This window comes from Oryza sativa, chromosome 2 (assembly GCF_034140825.1).
Source record: "Oryza sativa Japonica Group chromosome 2, ASM3414082v1".
Classification (NCBI taxonomy): domain Eukaryota; kingdom Viridiplantae; phylum Streptophyta; class Magnoliopsida; order Poales; family Poaceae; genus Oryza; species Oryza sativa.
The window spans coordinates 4265555-4288527 of record NC_089036.1 but is presented as its reverse complement, the minus strand read 5'-3'; the positions used below and the strand labels follow the sequence as shown (position 1 = coordinate 4288527).

The window sequence follows — 22973 nt, the reverse complement described above, 5'->3', positions numbered from 1 at the left end:
CGGCTAAACGGTGCGTTTTTTTAAGAAGTTTTTGTACGAAAGTTGATTAAAAAAATCATATTGATCATGTTTAAAAAATAATTAGCTAATACTTAATTAATTATATGCTAATGGATCGTTCTGTTTTTCGGAACACGCTGGAGCGAACATAGCCTAAATCGGATTATAATCTAACAACACCACCAACCCCAAAAAAAAAAAAATACGGTTCCGATCAGCTTAGCGATGGTCACCACACCTCACTAAGCTTGGACTTATGCAGTGTAGCATCTATGGAAGGGGTAAAAAAGAAAAAAGAATGATCAAAACAACAATCAGAGATAATAGTTTAATTAAAAGAGAGTCAAAAGGAATTCTTCTTCAATTGTTTGCTTCCACGGGCTAGACCGGACCGGACCGGAGACCCGCTCCGACGTCCAACCGGCCCGGCCTCACCTACCACGCCCCGGCGACGGAGAAACGAACCTACCGGCTGACGTCACCGTGACGTCAGTCACACCGCGCCAGTAGCACGGTAGAAAAGGCAGAAAGGTAGCAGTAGCACGTATAGTGGCGGAGGACGGATCGGGTCGGCCGGCCAGTGTCCACTCGCTCGGTCGGTATGGTCCAAGCAAAAAGAAAAAAAAGGAGAGGAAAAAAAGGCATCCGTGTGGCGGCGCGCGCGAACGAGAGGGCGCGCGCGAGCCGCGGTTGTTGGGGGTGGGGCCCACCGTCGCGTAGTCTGTAGATCACGGCGGCCACGTACGTACACCGGTGCACGGTACACCGCGGCCGGGTGGAATGTTAACTCCGTTGCGGCGCGGCTACACCCGGTCGGTCGCTCGGTCGCATCTAAGCTAAGGTAAGCACTTGGAATTTTGGATTTGGGTGTGTGTATATATAGTACTGATAATTAGCTAGATATACCTAACCTTCTGTGTAGAGAAAAATGGAAGCCGGGAGGAGATAAGATGACTTGAGTGTGTGAAGAAGACGTTTGGCAGTGTCCGATTGGAACGTGTGTACGATGTGTGTTTTTTTCTTTAGAAAATAGATTAAAATCCGGCCTCTACATCCATAATGGATGTACACAGCCCAAATGTACGATGTGTTTTGAAAGACACAAAATAAGCGTAGCTCAACTGATGTGGTGTGATCAGTTCATATGGATTCAAGTTAACACATGTACTTATATTTACGGCTAATTGTTTTTTGTTTTGTCAGTTATATATATAAATGATATATCCGTTGATAGTCATATGTTGAACGGATGTTTTCGTCAATATCAAAAATATGTTAGTCCAATTTTTTTTTTAAGATTAAGGTATGTTTTATACATCATGGGACTGACTGAAAATCCCTTAAAAATATATCAAATGTAACTCACCACATGTGCTGATCTTTTTTACCGGCCGTCTAACACGAATTTTATCATGCATCCAATAACCAGCACGAATCTTAACACATATCCAACGGTCATAAAAATGACGACTATAGCTTAAAAAAAATGCCGAATGACAGGCCGGTAGCCGTTTATACTAATAGGTTTTCATGCAATTATACTTTCAAAGCATACTGTAAATTAAGTTTTTGCATGTCCTACGTGAGCTAGCTATTGCAACATGAGACAAGGAATCTTTGTTAGCCGGCGGAGACGATCGATGCTGAAATTAGGTTCTCCAGCTTTTAGGCACTAGCTAATCTAGACACCAGAAGTGGCTTCGATCGGCTAGCCTGGAGTCCCTGGAGCAAATTAAACAAACAAAAACATGTGTATATGCAATGCATGTCTCATTCGCACGAACAAGTCACCTAACACTCGCGCCAAAAAAATAAAAATAAAAACGAATCACCTAACACGTTGGAGTTGTATTACTACTTAATCATAGGATTAGCTGGGGAGTAAATGCTTGACTTTTCTAGGAGAAGAAAAAACGTTGTCACATGTGTATATATGTTCTGATGGATTATCCGTCCGGTTCATGTTCATCCGTACTCGTAAGCCTCCACTACTAACAAGTATAAAATGGTTGGATATGTAACACAGAGATGAATAACGCTGTTCGTGTCCTTCTTTTTAGTTAGTACGTATAAGCCTAATTAAGCACTTTCATCGATCTGAACCATTAATTGCATTTGTTCATTATTGTTTAACAACGATATATATCAAGGTGGATCACAAGCATGTCGCCATAAATAACCTCCGGTATCCTATGATCTTCTTAATTACACACCTACTAGGTTCATCAAGTAAATATAATAGACTAGCTAGTCAATTTTGAGGTTCGATGCAATCCCCTACCCAAATACTCCATCTGTCTCGTTTTAAACGCAGCCATATGTTTCCGTATCCAAATTTAATCGTATGTCTTATTTAAAAAAATTTTAAAAAAATAATAAAAAACATAAGTCACACATAAAATAATATTCATATTTTATAATCTAATAACATTAAAAATACTAATCATAAAAAAATTAAATAAAACGGATGATCAAAATTAGACATGAAAATTTATGGTTGCATTTACAATGGGATAAAGGGAGTATATATGACATAACCTTTTTCCCTGTTTCCATCTTCGCACGGGCTAAGAACCCTTTAAAACGCAGGACTGAGAAAACACATTAGAATAAGAAAAACGTATAAATAGACTATCATACTCATTGGATTTTTACGGAATTTCACAACATAACTTTCGTGAATTTTGCAACATAGGGAAATTACAAAACCATCGTTCGATTAGAACGCAGAAAAAACACGTGAAAGAGGAAAAACCATGAGGTGAAATCTCATGCTTATTTCCCCCCAAAATTGCTTAGACTGGTTTATTTCATAGAAAATTTAAAGGAATGAGTATGAAACAATCCCTTGTTTCAAAAAGCTCTATAATATTATTTCACATAGTATATACAAAATTCTCTAGATATATAGCTTTTTCTTCTTCTTTTTCTTTTTTTTTAAAAAATGGGGGCTAGTTAACAAAGTGCGCAACCAAAACATATTAGGCATGTTAACTACATATTGTCTTCAGAACTAGCATACATAAAGATAAATTAATCTCATAAAATAAATTAATCTCATAGTAGGATGTGTTACATAGTAAAACGATGAATTTGGATATCTAAATTCATAGTAATAAGATGTGTTATAATCTAGTACGAGATTGGTTGGATAGATGGAGTATATATATGTTAGCTGCTACTTCTATGTCACTTCAGTTGCTCATCCGACCAGCTCTGAAATCATGCATCGCCATCTCTGTCTGCAAATCGTCATCTACGTGACTACACAGTTGCGGTTTTATTAATTTAATTGAACTGGGTGATAAATGTAGCTAAACATCAAGTCGTGGAAAGCCTCATTATGAAATTTAACAATTCTTATTTAAAGAAGTTTAACAGTATTTGGGGCTAATGTTTTCTGTCACCAACAATTACTGGCTAATGGCCTTAGGTTTTGTTTACGAGTTCGGCAGAAGTTAGTACTGATGCAAAACGTTGGCTATCCGAATTTCATGGAGTTGATTCAGACGGCTAGCCAAACACATGCCTGTGAGTCTGTGATTTTGTGAACACATGTATATCTATATACTTAACGGTTATTATTGTACATGTATATGCAATTATTTACATATATGTGCGCTTCTTTTTTCTTCAGGACAACCAACCCTGACCAGCTAGGAGTAGGAGTTAGGACGTCTTAGAACCAACAAACTAATTGATTATTATATAAACATGTGTGTTTACACATTATGACTTCTTTTTTGGGCAACCAACCTTGACGTAAGAAGTGTTAGAACCAAACAAATATTGAAAAGTGCTTCTGTAAACTATTGATATATGTGGGTGCATTGAGAATTTAGTATCGGGAATATTTTTTTCAGGTTCATGTAGTCAATGCTTAAGGTCAAACTTTGAATGAAATGGTAAAAATCAATTTGCCCCTCTTGTTATAGATAACGGTATTTTGCAAATAAAAATAAACAAGGGACTGCATTTTTCTTCTTTACATTGTGTTTACACTATATTTAACTGCAACAGGACAACACATTATATAAATTATGGTAAATAAAAACAAATTTGAATTACGAAGCGAGCGTAACTCGACTGGTTAGGTTTCTGGTGGTGGAACATGCCCGCTTGTTTTAGAGTCATAGACTTTACATAGGACTCACATTCATGGCTAATTATTATTTCAATGATAAGCAAGTAAGTGTGTACGCATGTTTATATAAACGTCTGCATATGTACTATGTTAATAAAAAGAGAAAATTTGGATTATTTATATACATAACATTTTTAAATATGGTCCTTAAAAGGAAAGAGTGCACGACCCCAAATTTAAACCGCTTAGAAATAATTCCACTTGACGTCCCTCATATTTTTGTCAAGTTTAATATATCTTAACCGTAATACCAAAAATCTGGACCTCAACTTATAAAACCAAGTTAAATTAGGTCCTATGGCAATGCAAACGGCTCTCCGACATACTGCCGTAAGATATACTCCCGTTTAAAGATAGTCGTATTTTGACTATCTACCTACCACTATCACATGTTTAAATTATACTACCTTCATATTTTAATGTATGGTACCGTTGATTTTTTCTAAAGTTTGACCATTCGTTTTATTAAAAAAATTATGTAATTATTATTTATTTTATTGTGACTTGATTTATCATCAAATGTTCTTTATAAATATTTTCATATTTGCACAAAAATTTTGAACAAAACGAATGGTTAAACTTTATCAAAAAATTAACGGTGTTATACATTAAAATATGGAGGGAGTAATATGGAACGAAGAGAGAAATACGGAGGGAGTAATATGGAACGAAGAGAGCAGTGACATGAGTAAAACTCGACGGAAAGACGAAGGACATAAATGGATTTATTCGAACCGCTCAAACCGATAAATGGGCTGTGGCCCATCGAGCGACTTTTAGTTCAGGCGGTGGTATCGGAGTTCCCCACCTCAAAACCCTAGCTAGGCCGCCTCGTCGCCTTCCCCCCTACGCATCCCCGACCAGCACCGGCACCGGCGGCGGCGGCGGCTACCCCCCTTCAATGGCGGTATTGCCCTCATCTCTCTCTCTCTCTCTTTCTCCCTCGATATTACTCCGCGAAATTGTTTATCTCGTGTAGTGGATCTGTTTACGCTTCGAATGTTTTTTTTTGTCGCGTGATTTGGTGCCAACTGTTGTGGTAGTCTCGTAGCCGTAGCTTCGTGTGCTCGATTCGGAGTAGGTGGATATAGATTGGAGGGCTTAACTGTTCTAGGTCTATGACCTCCAGGATAGATAGGTCGGATGTGTGATTTGGGATAGGTTTCATGTCGAATTGTGGTGAGGGAAAAATTGAAGTATTTAGAAAATCCCCCAAAAGTTCGTTTTGGGGTTGTAGAGCTGCTTGTTTCTTCTTCTTCTTCTTCTTCTTCTTCTTCTTCTTTTTCTTTTTGAAACCCCTAGAGCTGCTTGTTTCGAAGATGTGGTTTGAGTTATGGTTATCTTTTATGGCGCAGGAGTGTAAGTTTGGACCCTTGCTTAGCTTTCAGGTTGAAAGAACGATGGATGTAGAGCTGTTTGTTTGGTTGGAAGATGTGCTCTGATTTTCTTTTTTTATGCGGCACACGAACCTCCCTAGTTATCCTCAAGTCATGGTAGATCAGTCCGAAAACGGGACGGGATGGGCCAACCCGTCACCTATACCCTCTGCCCCAATTTAGATGGGAACCACTTGGAAACCAGGGAGAAAAATTGGCCCGTCCCTCTTGCAGTGGAACTGGCTGGCCCCATTAGGTTCTGCAGGACTGTGCACTAGTTCAGGCTGCAGCGCATGCAAAGTGCACACTAAGCATCACACAGAAATTCAGACTGACAAGTTGATAATAGAAATTGACAGATTGATAGCTGAATAATTCAGAACAGAAACAGAAAGCGTGCCAGATTGAATTAAAACCAGAAAATAGAAATTTCAATCCAGAAATTTAACAAAGATACATACTCCCTCCATACTCGTAAAGGAAGTCATTTAAGACAGCGACACGGTCTCCAAAACACAACTTTGACTTCTTGTTTCTATAAAAATATTTATTGAAAAGTGATATATGTATACTTTTACGAAAGTATTTTTCAAGACAAATCTATACATATAATTTTTATATTTTCAAACTCAACAACTTGAGAGTTATTCATGATTTATATTCCCAAAGTTTGACTTAAACATTGTCCTAAACGACTTCCTTTATGAGTACGGAGGGAGTACAACTCCATTAATTTTCTGAGATGTTCAGATCAGAAACTGTGATTCCTTTACGCATATCACTAGCACAACTGCCAAAAATCGAATTGAACATCAGAAAAATCCATGGATTGTGATAAAATGAAATTCAATATTTCAGAGTAAAAGAAGAGTTTGAATGGGAAGCACACACTTGAATCTGCCATGCTGCTCAAGATGCAAGAACAAGAAGTGTTCCCATTCCTTGCTCACTATTCTGACTGGTACATCAGTATGGGCTGAAGAGGAAAGGGCATCTTCAGCTTAATCTTGTAAAAAATATTTGAAACTTGACAACTCAGCTGTTCACATCAAGGTTCTCTATGTGGACTATGCTTTACTTGAATTGGAGCTTCAGAAGAGCATTGAGGAACTATTGTATCCCTCTTTGAGTGGGGAAAACAAAGACAATGACCCAGTGGTCTAAATGTCATGCGTTGCCCCTAGCCGGTCTGTCCTGGATTGGCTTCTGCCTGTCTCTTGTTAGGCCTGCGTAATCAGTTACGGTATGTAGCTGCTGGTCTGTCGGCTGAGTAGGGAGTAGCACCCAGCGTCTTGCGCTAATTAGGGCTTCAACACATCAGTTTGGTGTTCTATTGCTGCAGATAATTGCAAAACAAACTTGATTTGTTACAGACATTGTACTGACCTGACTAGTATTTGTTTTCTTCTGATTTTCTTCATGATGATTATTCATGGTATTCAGTTCCAAGTGGTGCCTCCATATACATCTTGTCTATACTCTTTTATATACTATTAATGGATTGTTTCTAAATGCAGACTGTGCCAGTTAACCCGAAGCCTTTCTTGAACAACCTGACAGGGAAGCCTGTCATTGTCAAACTTAAGTGGGGTATGGAATACAAAGGTAATCTATACTTTTACCCGTCACATTTTATTCACTGATATGCTTAGGCTAGTGATTGAAATTTCAGAATGAAATCTCTGAGGTTTCAGGAACATTGAAATTTGTCCAGTTTTTACATGAAATTTCTTGCTTCCATGGACAATTACTTCATGGCACTTATCAAGAACATCCACTTTCATTGGTTTTACAATGGAACTTCAATGGAAATCATGTGTTAAAATGGGTCCTCTTGTTGTAATTTAGTTTTCAGACTGTGCCTTATTATCGATTATGCTGACGATACTCTTTTTGTACCCCCCTTTCAGGATATCTTGTTTCTGTCGACTCTTATATGAATCTGCAGGTATTATTTTGTATTTTGTATCAGTTAAATTCGTTCATTTACCAATATGGATCGACGTGTCATCTTCTTTTGCTGCAATTTACCTAATTGTCTACTGCTTTCAGCTGGCTAATACAGAGGAGTATATTGATGGGCAATTCTCTGGAAACTTGGGTGAGATACTGATAAGGTAACTCTATATATCGCCCTTCAGTCCTGGACCAGATTCATCTGTAGTTATTGGCTTACCGCTGGTACTTATGTACTCATAGGTGATCTGTTGGTTACTTGCATGCTATTACCCTGTTTTCAGTCTGACTGGTAATATTAAGAGATAGAATGATAGTATGGTAAAATGTGGAGAGATAGAATGATAGAGTTCAGAGTATATGGAATTTACTCAAATGCAGAAGTATAACAAGTAGCAGCGCTTATAACTTGGGAAGTCTTTTGCTGACTAAATCGTTAAAGAGCAACCGCAATGTATACTACCAAAGTGGATAATAACGTGGGCCTGGGGTTCAGGTGGTAACAGTTATTACAAAGCTCACAATGTGCTATGCCTATTCTGCAAATTAAGGTGGGGTCCACCTTAAAAAGAATCATTGTAAAACTATCTCCTATAGCCATGCTCGTACAAAAAGATTCCCATATCTACAGAAAATATTGTTCTTTATTCTCTTGTTACCGGCAGTAGCACAATGGCCCGGTAGTAGTTATTGTCTCTACCCACAATGCTTCTTACCTGGTTATAAGCCTATATTAATTGCTTGTTACCTGCTTTTGTTCAACATTGTGGTTGCCCACAAAACATATTCAATTGTCTGATGTATAATTCTTATTTGTTTCATTTGTGAACTGTACAGGTGCAACAACGTTTTGTATCTCCGAGGCGTTCCAGAGGATACCGAGATAGAGGATGCGGAATGAGATAGCCCGGGCCATGTCCAGATTGATTATTGTAATATGCTGCTGACATGAACAATTAAGTGTCATGTACAACTGATGCAGATTGACCTGGATCTTTAACTATGCCATGATATGGTAATGTTATGCGTTGAAACTGTCGTTGCTCGGAATGTGTGAGATCATATTTCGTAAGAAAATACCATTTGCCTGTCATGATTAGCCAAATTAGATAAGCTATCAGTTTTGTGTTTCATGGTTCGATAACATCAAAGGCAATTTGAATTCTACGTTTCGTTTCAAACTTACGACAACTTCCATGGATCAAAGCAAAACAATCTGTTCTCGACTTGCTCAAATATGAAATACATAAGCGTTGTATTACTTTTCCGCTTTGAACGAGTTTGAAACGTGACTGACTCAGGGTGTTTAGGAGATTTAGATTCCGAGAAACGGCTGGAAAAACCAATTTTTAATTTTTAATTTGCTTTCTGAATTCAACAACTAATACTCCCTCCTCCTATTATGACGTTAGTTCATGGAAGGAGGGAGTACTTCGTAGTTCGCTTTTGAGTTCTATAACTGATAACTATAACTTTGCAGAATCTATATAACTTTGCAGAATCTAAAAAAATTCAAATTCATGGAAGGAGGGAGTACTTCGTAGTTTGGAAGGAGGGAGTACTTCGTAGTTCGCTTTTGAGTTCCATAACTGATAACTATAACTTTGCAGAATCTAAAAAAAATTTGAATTGTTTGGGAGAAGTTTTGATTTAAGAAGTTGTAGTTATTTTCTCAATCCTGAAATTTGGGGATTTTCGTTCAAAAACCCAGTCCAACAGAATCCCTAGCCAAGCTCCCACTGGTTGGAATTCCCAAGCCCGGATTCTTCGTTCTCCACAAGTGGGGAGAGGCGCTAGCTCCCAATCTCCCTCTCCCGAGCGAATTCCCGCGCCACATGAAATTTTCTCACCTGGGGTTCGCCGCGAGGTCATTCGTCGCCTCATCGTGGTGTCCTGCAGGCAGCCCCATCTCACCCGCGGGCCGCGGCCGGCTAGAAATCATACGCCGCTCCCCAAAGCTTTTCCGGTGTTGGCAGCTTGTGCTTTGGCAGCGGCAGCGGCCCCATCTGCACTGCAGCCGGTGAACTTCCTCGTCTATCCCCCAACCACCATCGCTGCCTCCATTTGAGCCACCGCCTCGATACGACGCAAATTAGCCCGCCTGCATCGGCTCCCATCATCATGACTCGGCCGGAGTTGCTCATTCCTTTTGCTGGGATTGGTCTCTCATGAAGATGAGTTCATCCGTCGAAGCAGTTTACCGTTGGTGATTCATTCAGCGATGCAAGTGAATGATCCCAATCTCTGCTCTTGCACCATTGCTCAAACTTGTGCCATGTTTTTTATTTACCAAGGAGTTTCAATCGGTCAGTCACTTGTGATTCTTTTTACAGATTACCTTTGTTGCACTTGCTGAAGATTAAGGTATCTGTTGCTGCTTGCTGGTTCTCGTGCTATTGTTCTCTACTGTTTTTCCTAAATTTTGCAGCTGGTGCTGCTATTGATGTGCTGTTGTCGAGGCCGCGATTAGGAGTTCGCGAGAGTGATCTCACATAGGGAGAGACGGAAATAAATTTCAGTTAGTGGTTTTGTAGAGGGCCCACCTTTTAGTTTTAGGAAGTCAATTTCAGACAATCTCTTGGAGGGATCAATATTTTAGCACATCAAATTTTGTTTAGAATTCCTATAAAAATAGTTTTGAGAATAGTTTTGAGAATGAAATATTGGGATTCTCTTGGTGATGCTCTAAAGCTTTTCAAACGGGCTTTCAATAAGCCTCTGGAATTTGCTGTTCACGAAGCGAGCAAATAAAACAGAAAAAAAGCTGAAAATTCACCGTGGCGAAAAATCCGGGATTTTTTTTTTCGAAAAATCACTTCATTTTAATATTCGCAGTAACTGAGCGCAACTGCCCACAAATTCCAAAACCAAAAAAAATTCCTCTCAATCCCCTTCCCTCCAATTCTCCACTTCCCCATCCATGGCAACCGCCGCCGCAGGCGATGATCCACCGTCACCGCCGCCGCCAGCGGAGCGGCCCGGAGGGTGGTTCTCCGGCCTGGTATGCGGCGCCGGCCGCCTCCTCGCCGCCGTGCTCGGCCCGGACTCCCCCGACTCCGGCACCGGCGGCTCCGCTTCCTCCTCGCAGGAGTCGTCGTCCCAGTCTCCGCCGCCTCCGCGCGGCCACCGCGGCAGTGGCGGTACGCGATCCTTCCCTCGAGCGGAGTTCTAGAATCCGAGTGCGCTGCGTTGTTTTGCGCCGTGGTTGATGCTGTTTGCCCTCGCGGGTGTTCGGCGTGAGCCGTTGCCGTCCGTCGCTGGAGATGGTGGCGCGTCCGTGTGGTTGGTTAGCCTGCGAAATATTCGAGTGAATTTGGCGCTACCTAATCCTGTAGTTAATTTTTGCACAAACCGAGTGCAGCATCACACGAACACGGAGTTAGAGGTATAATAATATGATCGGATTCTCTAGGTTTTAGTAGTGGTTTCATTTGCCAATTTGGAGAGAACTTGGAGAAATATTTTTTCCTCACGGATATTGTACTGAACCTGTTAATTTTAAAACTAGAGAAGTGTAGGTGGCCTTGTGTTTTCTGTATGATTGCCAGTGATCTGGTCATTGGTTTGAACAGTAGGGGGAAAATGGTGTGGGGTGTTGGGCTGAATCCCATTGTACAATGCTTGAAAATTGAGACTGGAATTTGACCTTGTCGATGCTCCTCTCTCTGCCACCTGAAGTTTCAGTTAATCTCTGGTAGGACAAAGCATTGAAACATACTTAGTTTTTCTTTTTCCTGTAGCTTTTCTAAAAGCACATGCATTCTACTCCTACATTATCTAAGAACGCCATACATGCAACTATTGAATCCTTTTGATGCGATACTTTGTAGCAACAGATGATTAGATTAACCCCATTACTCTGTTTTGTGCTTCACATTTCTCGATGATGAAAACACATCAAAGTTTGCTCCCTTTTTGCCTGATCTATATCTTCTTAAATGAACAGATAATACTGCGCACTTTGCTTCTAACAATCAGTTCAACCAGGTATTTCCATCTTTGTACATCTCTGTAGTTCAAGTGGACTGTAAATCTTAGTTTAGGAGTGATGAAGAGATTGATCAAGAATGTCCTTTTCATGATCATAGAGCGGAAAGGAGATTACTCTAAAAGACAGTGGTGTGGGATCCTTAGCACTTGTCTCAGAGATAGATCCCAAGGATGCTATACTGCAGATGCTTTTGCAAGAAACGTACTCAAGGTATCATACCTTATATCTTTGTTTTCTTCTGCTGTAGTTTTTTAGTTGTACAACCAATCTTTTCACTATTGGATCTGTATTAGCTTAATCATATGAGTTTATTTTCATTGAATTTCAGTACTTCCTTCCGGTGAAAAATTTTAGTACTTTCATAAGCTAAATGTATCTGTGGCCGGCAATTACTAATATATCTATCAGACCAAATTTCAAGAGCGTGGCCTTTCTGTTATTATCTCCTTGAGATGATATAGAAAAAAAGACATAAGTTTGATAGGGAAATTCGTTCTTATTATGACTATTTATCACAGAGGCAATTTCTGAACATATTGACTGCTAAGTTTGACTTCAATTCTTCAATTACGTGCCAGATCGGAATGTGATATACTGATAAAGATAATTCACGAGCGGGTTGTGGACTCAGACCCTGATGTGGTTGAACCTTCTATTGTTCTTCCAATTGCTTGGCAAACTAGCCAACAGCAAGATCATGTTCCATACTCTTCATTTCGTCCAAACACTTGCTCTGCGAGTTCAAATGTTCATGATTGTAGCCAACAGCTTGACAACAACATTGTTGAGAACGGATGGCTTGAAGAGAGTCAGCATGTGAGTCCCCAACTCTCTGAACCTTGTGGAAATATACTTTACACTAAATATGTTGGTACTCAAGATCACAGAATTTCATGACATGTATTTACATTGCACCTTATATTCGCCTTTTCAATACCATTAGACTGTGCTCAGTTTTTTATGACTACTTCTGATGATGTAAACTGCCAAAGTACACCATATTTTCTGAGGTTTTATTCATGTTATTAATTTCTTCTGATTTTTCTCCCATCACTACAAAATTCTTCATAGTATAGGCCATGGGTTTGATAATTCTGAGCTACTAACCTTCTTGGGTCATTTTAATACCATTCATTTTCTAGACCAAGTGATGTTTCTTTATTGGCTAACAGCATGCCTAAAAGTTTTTCGTGGGCAATACTTAGTCTATCTCAGAGCAGGTATCTCATTTTATTTGTTCAAATCTTGCATTTTTTTGTTTGACCCTGGAATGATGCAAACGTTCTAACTTTTCTTCTTGAAGTGGAATATCATCTGCTATTGAATCATTATAGTAGGAGCAAACAAAACTATAAATAATGAAGATCAAAACTGCAGAACTGCAAGCCTGAATAAATCAACCAAAGAGAATGCCTAACCAGGTTCACACAGTTCAATTTATAGGAGCCTAACTTGCAGTTTTGTTGAACAACTGCAGGCTCTGAAAAGAAGTAATTCTTGCACTGGACATAACCTCGATGAGTCTCACTCCCGAAGTGTCAGACCAAAGCTAAATGATTTGAACATTTCAAATAGGCAGGATGGTATTCTTAAGAGTCATTCAGGTAAAATATGTTGTAATTGTTGCAATTACATTTCAAAACCGTAAAGCCTATTCTAGTGGGATATATGTTGGTCATCAACTATTTCTGTGCCTTTATTTTGTGATAGATATAGCTTCATTTGAAGAGGCAACCACCAAGTACCCTAATGCATTCAGGGGGATACCAGAAGATACAAAGAAGCTGTTCAAAGATATCCCCCTTCTCGGGACGGACAACCTAATATTTTCCAACATTGTTTCATATGATGACACTGATAATGACATATCAGCTCTCCGTGGTAAGCGTCCTGCTGTAACTGCACGGACCTTTGCTTCAGCCACTAGTGAAGCCAACCGGGATAACCGTTGTCCTACCATGCTCTATCCATACTCTGATCGGGTACTTGGACTATACAACACTAGTTTACTGGGTGTCGCTCTTTGGAATTTGTCAAATTCGGCTGTGGTGCCCTGTTACTGAAAGTAACTCCAAATTTTGTCACAGGACCTGACAAATACCTTTCCTATTAAGGTGGAACCTTTGGATGATATTGTTCCTTTTGATCCTGAAATAGTAGTCCTTTCACGCAAAAACCGTAACAGTACGTTTCTGCATTTAGTTTAAAGTTTCTGATTCTGTGAGTATAAACCTTAGGTTTCTACTATTAACTCGTCTGATACTCTTAGTTTTTCTGCAGCAGGCACCATCTGCAATGACCCTTGTTCTGTTTCAAAACTTATGTTTCAAGAGGACAAGGAGGCTGCGCCCAGGTAATGTCCATGGCAGCCATGTATCTTCAAATGGGCCAATGTTGTTTTCCTGTTATAAACTCATGATATCTGGTATTTATGGTTCATTTTGTTTGTTTTATGACTTTAATACAACATTGCAATAATATGGCATGAATTGTTTTTCTTAATATCTAAATTCTGCAATGTGTATACATGCTCCATAACCAATGGTCAGCCTATAATGCCTTACTAGTTATGAACAATCTGAAATGCATTTCTTCTATCAAGCAATGTAAACTGTCCACAATGAACAGATGATATACTACTATATACATTTTATATTTTCATGATAAAAGAATTTATTGCAATACGTAAGTAATTGTGTCCTTCCATCTATTCAGTTCATCAACAGGCGTGCCGCTTGAAAACAGTCCTAGGAATTGCACAGGAGCTAGCCTGCAAAGGAGCACTCAAACTAGGAGAAGTTCACCTGCTAATGTATATCGTCGCCAATACATTGACAGCAGAACCCGATCAAGGAGTGGTCCATCACATCAAGGCGAACCGATAGCGGTTGGCCAGGAGCCAGACTTGGCTCCAACCCAGGCGAAGAAACCGGTTGGGAGGCCAAGGAAGTCAAGAAGGTGAGGTAATTCTCGGCTTCTTGATTCTCCGTTCCATCCTTTAGTTTAAAAATCAAGATAAAGCTAGGGCCATAATTAAGCTTGATGTACATTCTTACTTACTGCAGGTACTGGAAGGCCAGCAGAAGATGAAGAATGCGCAAGATCAGAACTGTAAAAGGCTCACTCCAGGTTCGAGCTAACACCAGTAATTTCTAATTACCAGTATTCAGGGAGAAACTGCTTAATGCCTTTGATCGTTGCTATCTTCAGTAGACTAACTAAGCAATGCTACTACTATTCTGAATTTACCTTCAGTTTCTTAGCACTTCGGAATTCTAAAACTTTTGATGAGTTCCTTTGATGTATATATATGGCAAGCCTAGCGCGGCACCATACACTACATATACACACACACACACACATATATATATATATATATATATATATATATATATATACACATGTAGACCGTGTGCAAATTTTGCCCTTGTGCCTTCTACTCTCATCCCCTTTTCCTCTAGGTGATCAGAACTGAGAGTGAGCTGTTCTGCTTTCAATTTAATCATGTGTTGTAGTTAGTAGTCACTGCACAGTCCTACCTCCGAGCAGTGGCGTATTAAGAAATAACAGAAGGGTCTGAACAAACTAGACATATCTATAGTCCCCTTCGAATGTATATGGTAAAAAGAATTAGTGAAGACTTCCATAATCCTATCGCCAGTAAAGGAGGCTCGAGCCCTCGCCGCCCCTCGCTAGATCTGCCCCTGCCTCCGAGCTCCAACTCTGGAGGAGCTATAGTGAATTGGGGAAGTGGCAACGTGCACGCACTGACGCATCTGGCTACCCTAGTCCACAATTACTACACAATAGCATAGCAACAAGTTCAAAGCATGGAAACAACAGCAGCACTACTAGTAGTAGTAGGAGCCTGGGGGTGTGCATGCTCCTTAGCACGAATCACGAGGCGGCTTGGTGGGGGCTATCGGTTGATGATCCCCTCATTCTCCCCACCATGTGCGTGGCATGGCACATTGACACCTGAGTGCTTTCTGGAATTAACGGATCACTGGCCGCGCGCGGCACCCCTCGCATCGCCGTCGCGTAAGGAGCCGGCCGCCTCAATCTTTTTTGCCTTTCCGGCCTATCGTTGTGTAGTGTGTAGGATCACACCTCCTCTGGTCTTCAAGAATGGAGAAAGAAACATGTCTCAGTGAGATGGACATTCTTGTGCGAGATATTACAGGCAACCTAGGAGGAGATGTAACCTTTGCTCTGTCCAGATTCGTTGCACTAGGAGTGGTCACATTCCCTTCTAGATTGTCTTTTTTTTAAGGATGGAGGGAGTATCTGGGAAATTTTCTGAATCTACCCGGTGCGTGACACAAACTCGGGCGACGAGAACGCCGGAGATGAGAGGAAGGGTACCCAGGCCAGTTTTAAAAGGATTTATTTTTAAAATTTAAAAATTTAAAAGGTTTAAAATGAAAATTCCCGGGTGAACAGCCCTAGTGTAAACTTGCCTAATTACCCAGAGTCCAGAGCCCCACATCTTCTGTACTTGTCCATAAATTCAGCCCGGCCGGCCCCATCACCATCAGAGCCCCTTACATTTAGCAGGCCCAAATGATGGTATTGTTATCACTGTAGGGCGAACGCGAACTGTCCCAGTTCAGTTCAGGTTCTGAGGTTCGGATTCATGGTGTTGGTTAGTAGGCACGTAGGGACTTGACTTCAAAACCTGTCCCGCCATCTGCATACTCATTTATTTTAGACTTAAAAGTTCCTTTATTAGTATGACTTTACCCTTATGTAGTAATGGACTAATGATTGAGAGAACTTCATGTTGCCTTGAAAACAATCGGATCCCCACTTTAAGAATAATCTGATCTCTTGTTATTCAGACAATGCTAAAAGATGTAAACAACTAGATTTTACTCTGGTCACGAAAACCAATCGTTTAGAGTACACATCTCAAAGGGAACTTTCAAACTTTTGAACATTATCATTTTGAATGTTTAGTTTGGATAAAAGTCGTTGTAGGCTGTCCTGAGAAATACTTTCATAATACTATAATGTTCTCAAGTTCTGCAATATATATACTGTAATAGAAATTAGCGATCAAAGTTACATTTTCATTTTTTTTTCATATTTTCATAGCCTAAGGAACAGTAATTAACAAATTGTACTAGTCCCAAAAGAGAAAGAAAACCCATTTGTGGTAGTTGACAGATGGTATTGTAATCTGTCTAAACTTCCATCTAAGCATGGAGGGTGGACCCTTGAGTAACATGCATCTACTGGGAAGTGGAAACTGGTGTTGTCCTGTTATTTGCATTCATTTCCATGCGAGTACTAGTACTCCTAGTAATTAGGAGTAGGGGGGATCACTTAAGAAAATGAGAAGTATGAGATGTCCGAAAACAAGTAATAGATGCACGCACGCGGGAGCTGCCACGACAAGGCAATTATATATATAGACATAGGGACTGTTTGAAAAAAAGATTTTGTCCCCGTGCCGCCATGTGAAACTAGCGTATGATTTGATTGTACATGATTAATTGGATGTTTCCAGGGTCTTGAAACAAGAAAACATGGCCAACTATTAATACTTTTAGGAGTACATGTGCACATCCTGTGTTTATTTAGGTAAAGTGCACATCCTATGTCACACCATGATATTTCGGTTTGGAGGAATTTTAATTTATAGAAATATAAAAAGAGAAAATATGAGTGTATGCACACTTTAATCCATATGAATTTTTCAAGAGGTTTAAGTGGATGATTTTTTTATGTTTTAATTATTTTTCAACTTGTAGGAAGGAAAATTTCCGGTTTACCTATATTTACATTCCTACAAACTGAGTATGCCTCATAAGAATTAATTCTTAGGAGTCCAAATCTTTTGTTTTTCCTCCAAACTAACTAAAAATGAGAAAGTTCTGTTTAGGTTGTAGTTTAGAACTCAGAGTTTCATAGCTCCAGCTGTATAATAGCTCTAACAGCTTGAGAAATAAACTACTTTGACCTCAAAATCAACTCTAAAATTAAGTTTTAAATTTAAATATTAACCATGATTGATAAGGCAACAAGCTTAAGGGTCTGTTTGGGGAGCTTCTAGCTGCTGCAGCTTCTCTCATAACCAGAAACTCCCGCAAACAATCCAATTTTTGGTTCAGATTCTAAAAAGCTGTAGTTGTAGAATCCAGAAAATGAACTAAAAGTTTGGAAAACCCAGCTTTTTGAGATTCTCAGAAGCTGTCTACCAACCAGCTGCTTCTCAGATTCTTAAGCTCTCTAAAATAGACCCTAATATTCTGATATGGTATAGTCGTTGGCCCTCTACCTGAGAGTTAGTGTCTCTGGCCCTGTTTAGATCTCACCCCAAAATTTTTCACCCTGTGATATCGAACGTTTGAACATCTACATGAAGTATTAAATATAAGCTAAAAAATAACTAATTACACAGTTTGCGACTAATTTGCAAGACGAATCTTTTAAGCCTAATTGCTCCATGATTTGATAATGTGATGCTACAATAAACATTTGCTAATGATGGATTAATTAGTCTTAATAAATTCATCATGTGGTTTACTGACGTATTCTGTAATTATTTTTTTGTTAGTGCCCGAACACCCTATGCGACACTTTATATAATACCTGATGTGACACACCGAAACTTTACACCCGTGGATCTAAAGACCCCTCTCTTTATGAAGGGCGTCCTATGGGACTCAACATACTAGTATGGCATTTCGGATTGTGATCGCTGCAACAGCAGCTTTTGCCCCTTTAATTATCAACCCCTGCATGCACAAGCCTTTGCCATTTACCACAATTCCTAGAGCTTTTCTTATGGCCGAACAGAGGAAAAGCAGCCATATACATTTACTCCAATTCTCTCTCCCAATTAATTAAAAGCTGTGATGCACGCAGGGGTAATTAATTAAGTTGACTGGATGTTACAAATCTGACGATGATGGTAAATCTAAATGTTAGATATTCGAAGTTAACGTGTTGTTTGATCCATGAAGTTGGGGGGAGAAATGTGTATAGGCGAGTTTAGAGAAAAGAAAGAGAGAAAAAGAAAGAGTACACTAGATCGTGGCATTACATGCGAATAGCTAGCTAGCCCAAATGTGCTAAGTCACAAGAGGAGAAGAACGAAATTAAGTAGAGTAGCATATTGAGAGCAAATGAATAAAAAGTTATGTTGCATTGTATTGAAGCCAATGTATTAGAGTTAAAATATCATGTTTATTTAGGTGGTTAATCCCTCTATCTCGAAAATGTAACTTTTATATATAAATCTAGACATACGCTAAGTTAAAATTCATATATAAAAATTGCTTTTTTAATATAGGCGGAGCAGGTTAATCCCTACCAGAAGTACAGAACAGCATGCAGGACATGTACCACCAAGCTAAAGTCTGTCCGGATAATTAAACCGTGTATATATGTACGAATTTTCCAAAGTGCACCTAGAGCACATGTACAGATGTAACATACACAGGATTTTAGCTTGCTAAAGCTAACCATATAAGTACAGTATATATAGTATTGTACTCCCTCCGTTCAAAAAAAAAAACAAACCCTAAATTTCCGTGTTTAACGTTTGACTGTCTGTCTTATATAGAATTTTTTATAATTAGTATTTTTATTGTTGTTAGATGATAAAACATAATTAATATTTTATGCGTGACTTGCTTTTTTAAATTTTTTTTCATAACTTTTTCAAATAAGACGAACGGTCAAACGTTGTACATGAAAACTCAGGGTTTATTTTTTTTTAAGGATGGAGGGAGAAATACGGATCAACAGGAAGCTACCTAGCTTAGCAACTATCCTAGCTTCTTCGTAGGCAGCTTCTGCATATTCATGGGAGTCTCATTGATATGGCCTACGCTCTGCTGGATCGATCAATAGCTCTCTTAATTCTGTGCTGCAAAACACGTACAAGTTCTATTTTCTTCTTCTTAAAGTTTTATTTGCATACCGACATGTCTCTAATACACATGTTTTATAATTACTTTTTTTTCAAACTATATATTTATAACTATTCAAAAGTTTTCCCACATCAAATCTGCTAATATATTTTTTGCATATCAAGTTCTAATTCTTTTATAGTTCTTAATGATTTACGATTTTGAGAGGAGAAAAGCTATAAAACGGTATCCCGTTGTCACGGGACGATTAATGTGAGCGAATCGTTATGTCGTTGATGCCTACCTCATATGCGAGATATGGATAGGCTCCCACGTGATGAACTAGCTTGTCGCACTGTCCTGCTGAGTGTGGACGTGACTTCTTCTTCTATTAGTTGTAGGACATGCATAAGAGGTGCTCACATACTAGCTGGGCCTGCTGGAAAGAGCCATGGCCAATTATCTAGATTTATGTTCATCTTTTTTCTTAATTATCTTGTTTTATGTTCATCTTTTTCTTAATTATCTTGTTTTAAGTACCATATCTAATATATATAGGTATCATGTCTGATACCAAGGTATATATGATACCCACAGTATCTATAAAATCTGATACTTAGGTATCAGGTCTAGGTATCAAGTATGATACCCGGGTACCATATATGATACCTTAGGTATCAAGTATCATACCCAGGTATATGATACCCACAGTATCTATAAAATCTGATACCTAGGTATCATGTCTAAGTATCAAGTATGATACCCAGGCACCATATATGATACCCTAGGTATCAAGTATCATGCCAGGTACCATATATGTTACCTACAATATTTACAAAATCTAGTACCTAGGTACCAAGTCTAATTATCAAATCTGGTACCCAGATATCATATATGATACCCACGATATCTACAAAATCTGATACCTAGATACTGGGTCTAAGTATAAGTCTGATACCTAGATACCACATATGATACATATGTAATACCAGGTCTGTTACCTTGGAGGTTCATAACATATAAGGTACTATGTAGTACCAAGTATCATGGGGTTTCATGGATGATAAGTGTAGCGCCCGTTCCGTCGTGGCGCCTAGCGGGAAAATTTAAATTCTAAAAACCCTAATTGCGAAAATTGTTTCTTCGCTTGCAGTCAGTCTCCGTGCCATTCCGGATCTCGAATCCCCGATCCATCGTCAAATCCAAACCCTAATCTCAATTTTTTTTCTTCCCAATTCATTTCCTCCGCAAAAGTCTATTTTGCCTCCCTCAGGTTTGGTGGGTCGATTTCCTCTCGGCCCATCTCTCTCTCCCTCCCTCCCTCTCTCCCTCTCTCCCTCGCTCTGCCCGTGCGCCGCGTGCGCGTGCTCGTGAGCCGCGCCGAGCCGAGCGCCCTCCGCCCTCGCTGCCGCTTCCCGCCAACGCCGCCCAAATCGTCGCGTCGCCCCGTTGCTTCCCGCGCGCGCACGCCGTGTTGGCCGACCGGCCAGTCGCCGCCGCTGTCAGCACCTGCCGCGCCTGCCCCGCATCTGCCGCCCGTGTCGCCGCTCCGCTCCAAACCGGTCCGCCGTCATCGCCGTCGTCATCGACCCGGCCCCGCCACCTCCGCGCGCTAGCTTCCAAGGGATGGAGGCCGAGCTCCTCCTCCCTCTGCCGCGTCGCCCTCTCTCCCTCCTCCTTTTCCCAAAGTGGCAAGGGGCAAGCCCCCCTTTCTCTCCTCATTTTCCCTTTTCTCTTCCGCCGGCGTCACCCCCCTGTCGCCGTTTTGGCCGCAACCGCCGAGCGCTAGCTCGCTCCCTTGACCGCCCTTGGTCGGTTCCCAAACCGACATCGCCTCCTATTTAACCAAGGTGCCCTCCCATCGATTCCTCCTCCCGTTTCGCTCGCCACCTCCACGCCATTGCCATCCCTCTGTCTCGCCTCCGCCGTTCATCGCCAAGCACCGGGAGAGCTGGTGCGTGCGAAGGACGCGTGAAGGGGACTTCGGGCGCATCGTCTTCCTCCGCTTCCCTGGCCCGATGCCGGAGAGATCACTACCGTGCCGTCGGCCCATCGTCACTGTGCCCCGTCCCGCACGGTAGTGCATCTCCCCGTGCTCCCTCCTCGTTCCCCCTCTTCCCCTTAGTTTTCGATAGAAGCTTGTGTAACCTCCCCATAGCTAGCTGGCGCCGCCCCAAGCCTTGCCGCCGCCCACTGTGTGCTCGCCGTCGTCGCCGCCCGAGCTCGGTAGCGCCTCTCGTCGCCGGCCACCCTCGGTGCGTTTCCTCCTAATCCGGCGCAAGGAATGCAATCCCGAGGTCGTGTAGATGCTCTAGTCCGGAGGAATCGAACCCTAGTCGTCTCGCCATCGTTCCCCTCTTCTCTCGCCGCCGGTGGCCGCCGCCGCAATCCGCCACCGACGAACTCCCTCCGGCGAATCCAAGCCGTTGGCTTGCTCCCTCTCGTTCTCCCTCGTCATTCCGGTGTACACCCCGTCGCCCCTCGTCGTCGCACGGCGTCCCGGAGAAACCGCCACCGCCCGCCGTCCATTCGCGGCCGGCGCCTTCGTCTTCCTCCAGCCGGCCCGCGTGGCAGCCATGTAGGCGCCATGTCGGTGCCACCTCGGCACGACCAAATCGGCCGACCCGGTCAGCCGCTCCCTCCATTCCACCCTCCCCGTGCGCATGGTCCACGGTGAGCTGTGAGGCTGCGCGTGGGCCTGCCGCGCACCGCGTCCTCCGTGAACCGCGCGTGCGCCGCGCCTCCCCTTCCCAAACCCTAGCACGCCCCGCGTGCACCTCGCTCACGGTGAGCCGAGCCGCCGACAAGCGGGTCCCACTCGGGACCACGCGAGATGGACCCGGCCCACCGGCTCCCTCTCTCCTCCCCGCCCGCGCGCGCGCCTTGGGCCGCCTTCTCGGGCCGGCCGGCCCATTAAGCTCGGCCGAGCCGCCCCTTTCTCTCGGGCCGCGCCCTAGCTGCCCGACGGAAGTCTAATTCCCCTCCCTCTTTCTTTTCTTTTCTTTTCTCAAAAAGGTTTTAAATAAATCCTTTTTCCTTTAGATCAAAAATCCAATAATCTTAGAAATTCAATATCTTCCCAACCGTAAGTCCGTTTGACTCCGTTCAACTTCTAAAATTCCTCAAATCTCGAGATCTATCTAATGGCACGCTTAGAGGTCCATAATAGGGCTTTATTTTCACCGTTTGTTGAGTTGTCCCGTCTCGCGTGTAGTTTCGGAGCCCGAAGACCCGCAGTGCGAGGATTTCGAGGATCAAGCTCAAGGTCTCGAGCAAGGCAAGACACCTTTGATCATCTTGCACCTATAATTTAAATCTAAGTATTTCTTTTCCGCAAATATTGCATGAATAGGATCTACACAAGTAATTTGGCCGCGGCTTGTGAGATAGCCTGCTGGCCCCCAATCCTAATTGCTGCAATTACCCTCCGTGAATTATTGAACACTTAAACCTCCCTTGCCAACTATTGTGCTTCGATGCATGGGCCTTCGGGTACGCGCATCGGAACACCCCCCCTCAAAATTTAAAATATCCAACGATGGGTAAAACTTGGGTTTTACAAAAGACTTGGAAAACCCGACACCTGGGTCGGTGCTTGCGAACTAAATGAATTTCCAAAATCGCGGACCGGGGAACGTACCGGG

The 22973-nt window shown here is 41.6% G+C and overlaps 2 protein-coding genes across 8 annotated transcripts; both read left to right on the top strand.

The window, feature by feature from the left end:
* The first annotated feature begins 4922 nt into the window (after nt 1-4922).
* Nucleotides 4923-8569, top strand: LOC4328484 (probable small nuclear ribonucleoprotein F). Of its 2 annotated transcripts, none has more exons than XM_015767793.2 (5): nt 4923-5051; nt 7038-7125; nt 7431-7468; nt 7573-7637; nt 8314-8569. In XM_015767793.2, exons 1-5 carry the CDS (start codon nt 5046-5048, stop codon nt 8375-8377), a joined length of 261 nt encoding a protein of 86 aa, XP_015623279.1. In that variant the 5' UTR covers nt 4923-5045; the 3' UTR covers nt 8378-8569. The 2 variants fall into 2 exon arrangements, with proteins under 2 accessions (XP_015623279.1, XP_066163804.1); XM_066307707.1 differs by having other exon boundaries at nt 6379-7125.
* A 1792-nt stretch (nt 8570-10361) lies between these two features.
* Nucleotides 10362-19016, top strand: LOC4328483 (uncharacterized). 6 transcript variants are annotated; one of them, XR_001543089.3, is made up of 11 exons: nt 10362-10616; nt 11423-11463; nt 11565-11677; nt 12046-12283; nt 12945-13071; nt 13178-13449; nt 13555-13651; nt 13748-13820; nt 14183-14430; nt 14533-14596; nt 18768-19016. XR_001543089.3 is itself a non-coding variant. In XM_015769264.3 (11 exons), exons 1-10 carry the CDS (start codon nt 10397-10399, stop codon nt 14555-14557), a joined length of 1449 nt encoding a protein of 482 aa, XP_015624750.1. In that variant the 5' UTR covers nt 10362-10396; the 3' UTR covers nt 14558-14596; nt 18768-18905. The 6 variants fall into 6 exon arrangements, 5 of the variants coding, with proteins under 5 accessions (XP_015624750.1, XP_015624751.1, XP_066163803.1 ...); XM_015769264.3 differs by having other exon boundaries at nt 14183-14425; nt 18768-18905; XM_015769265.3 differs by lacking the exon at nt 18768-19016 and having other exon boundaries at nt 13751-13820; nt 14183-14425; nt 14533-14802.
* The last annotated feature ends 3957 nt before the right edge of the window (nt 19017-22973 follow it).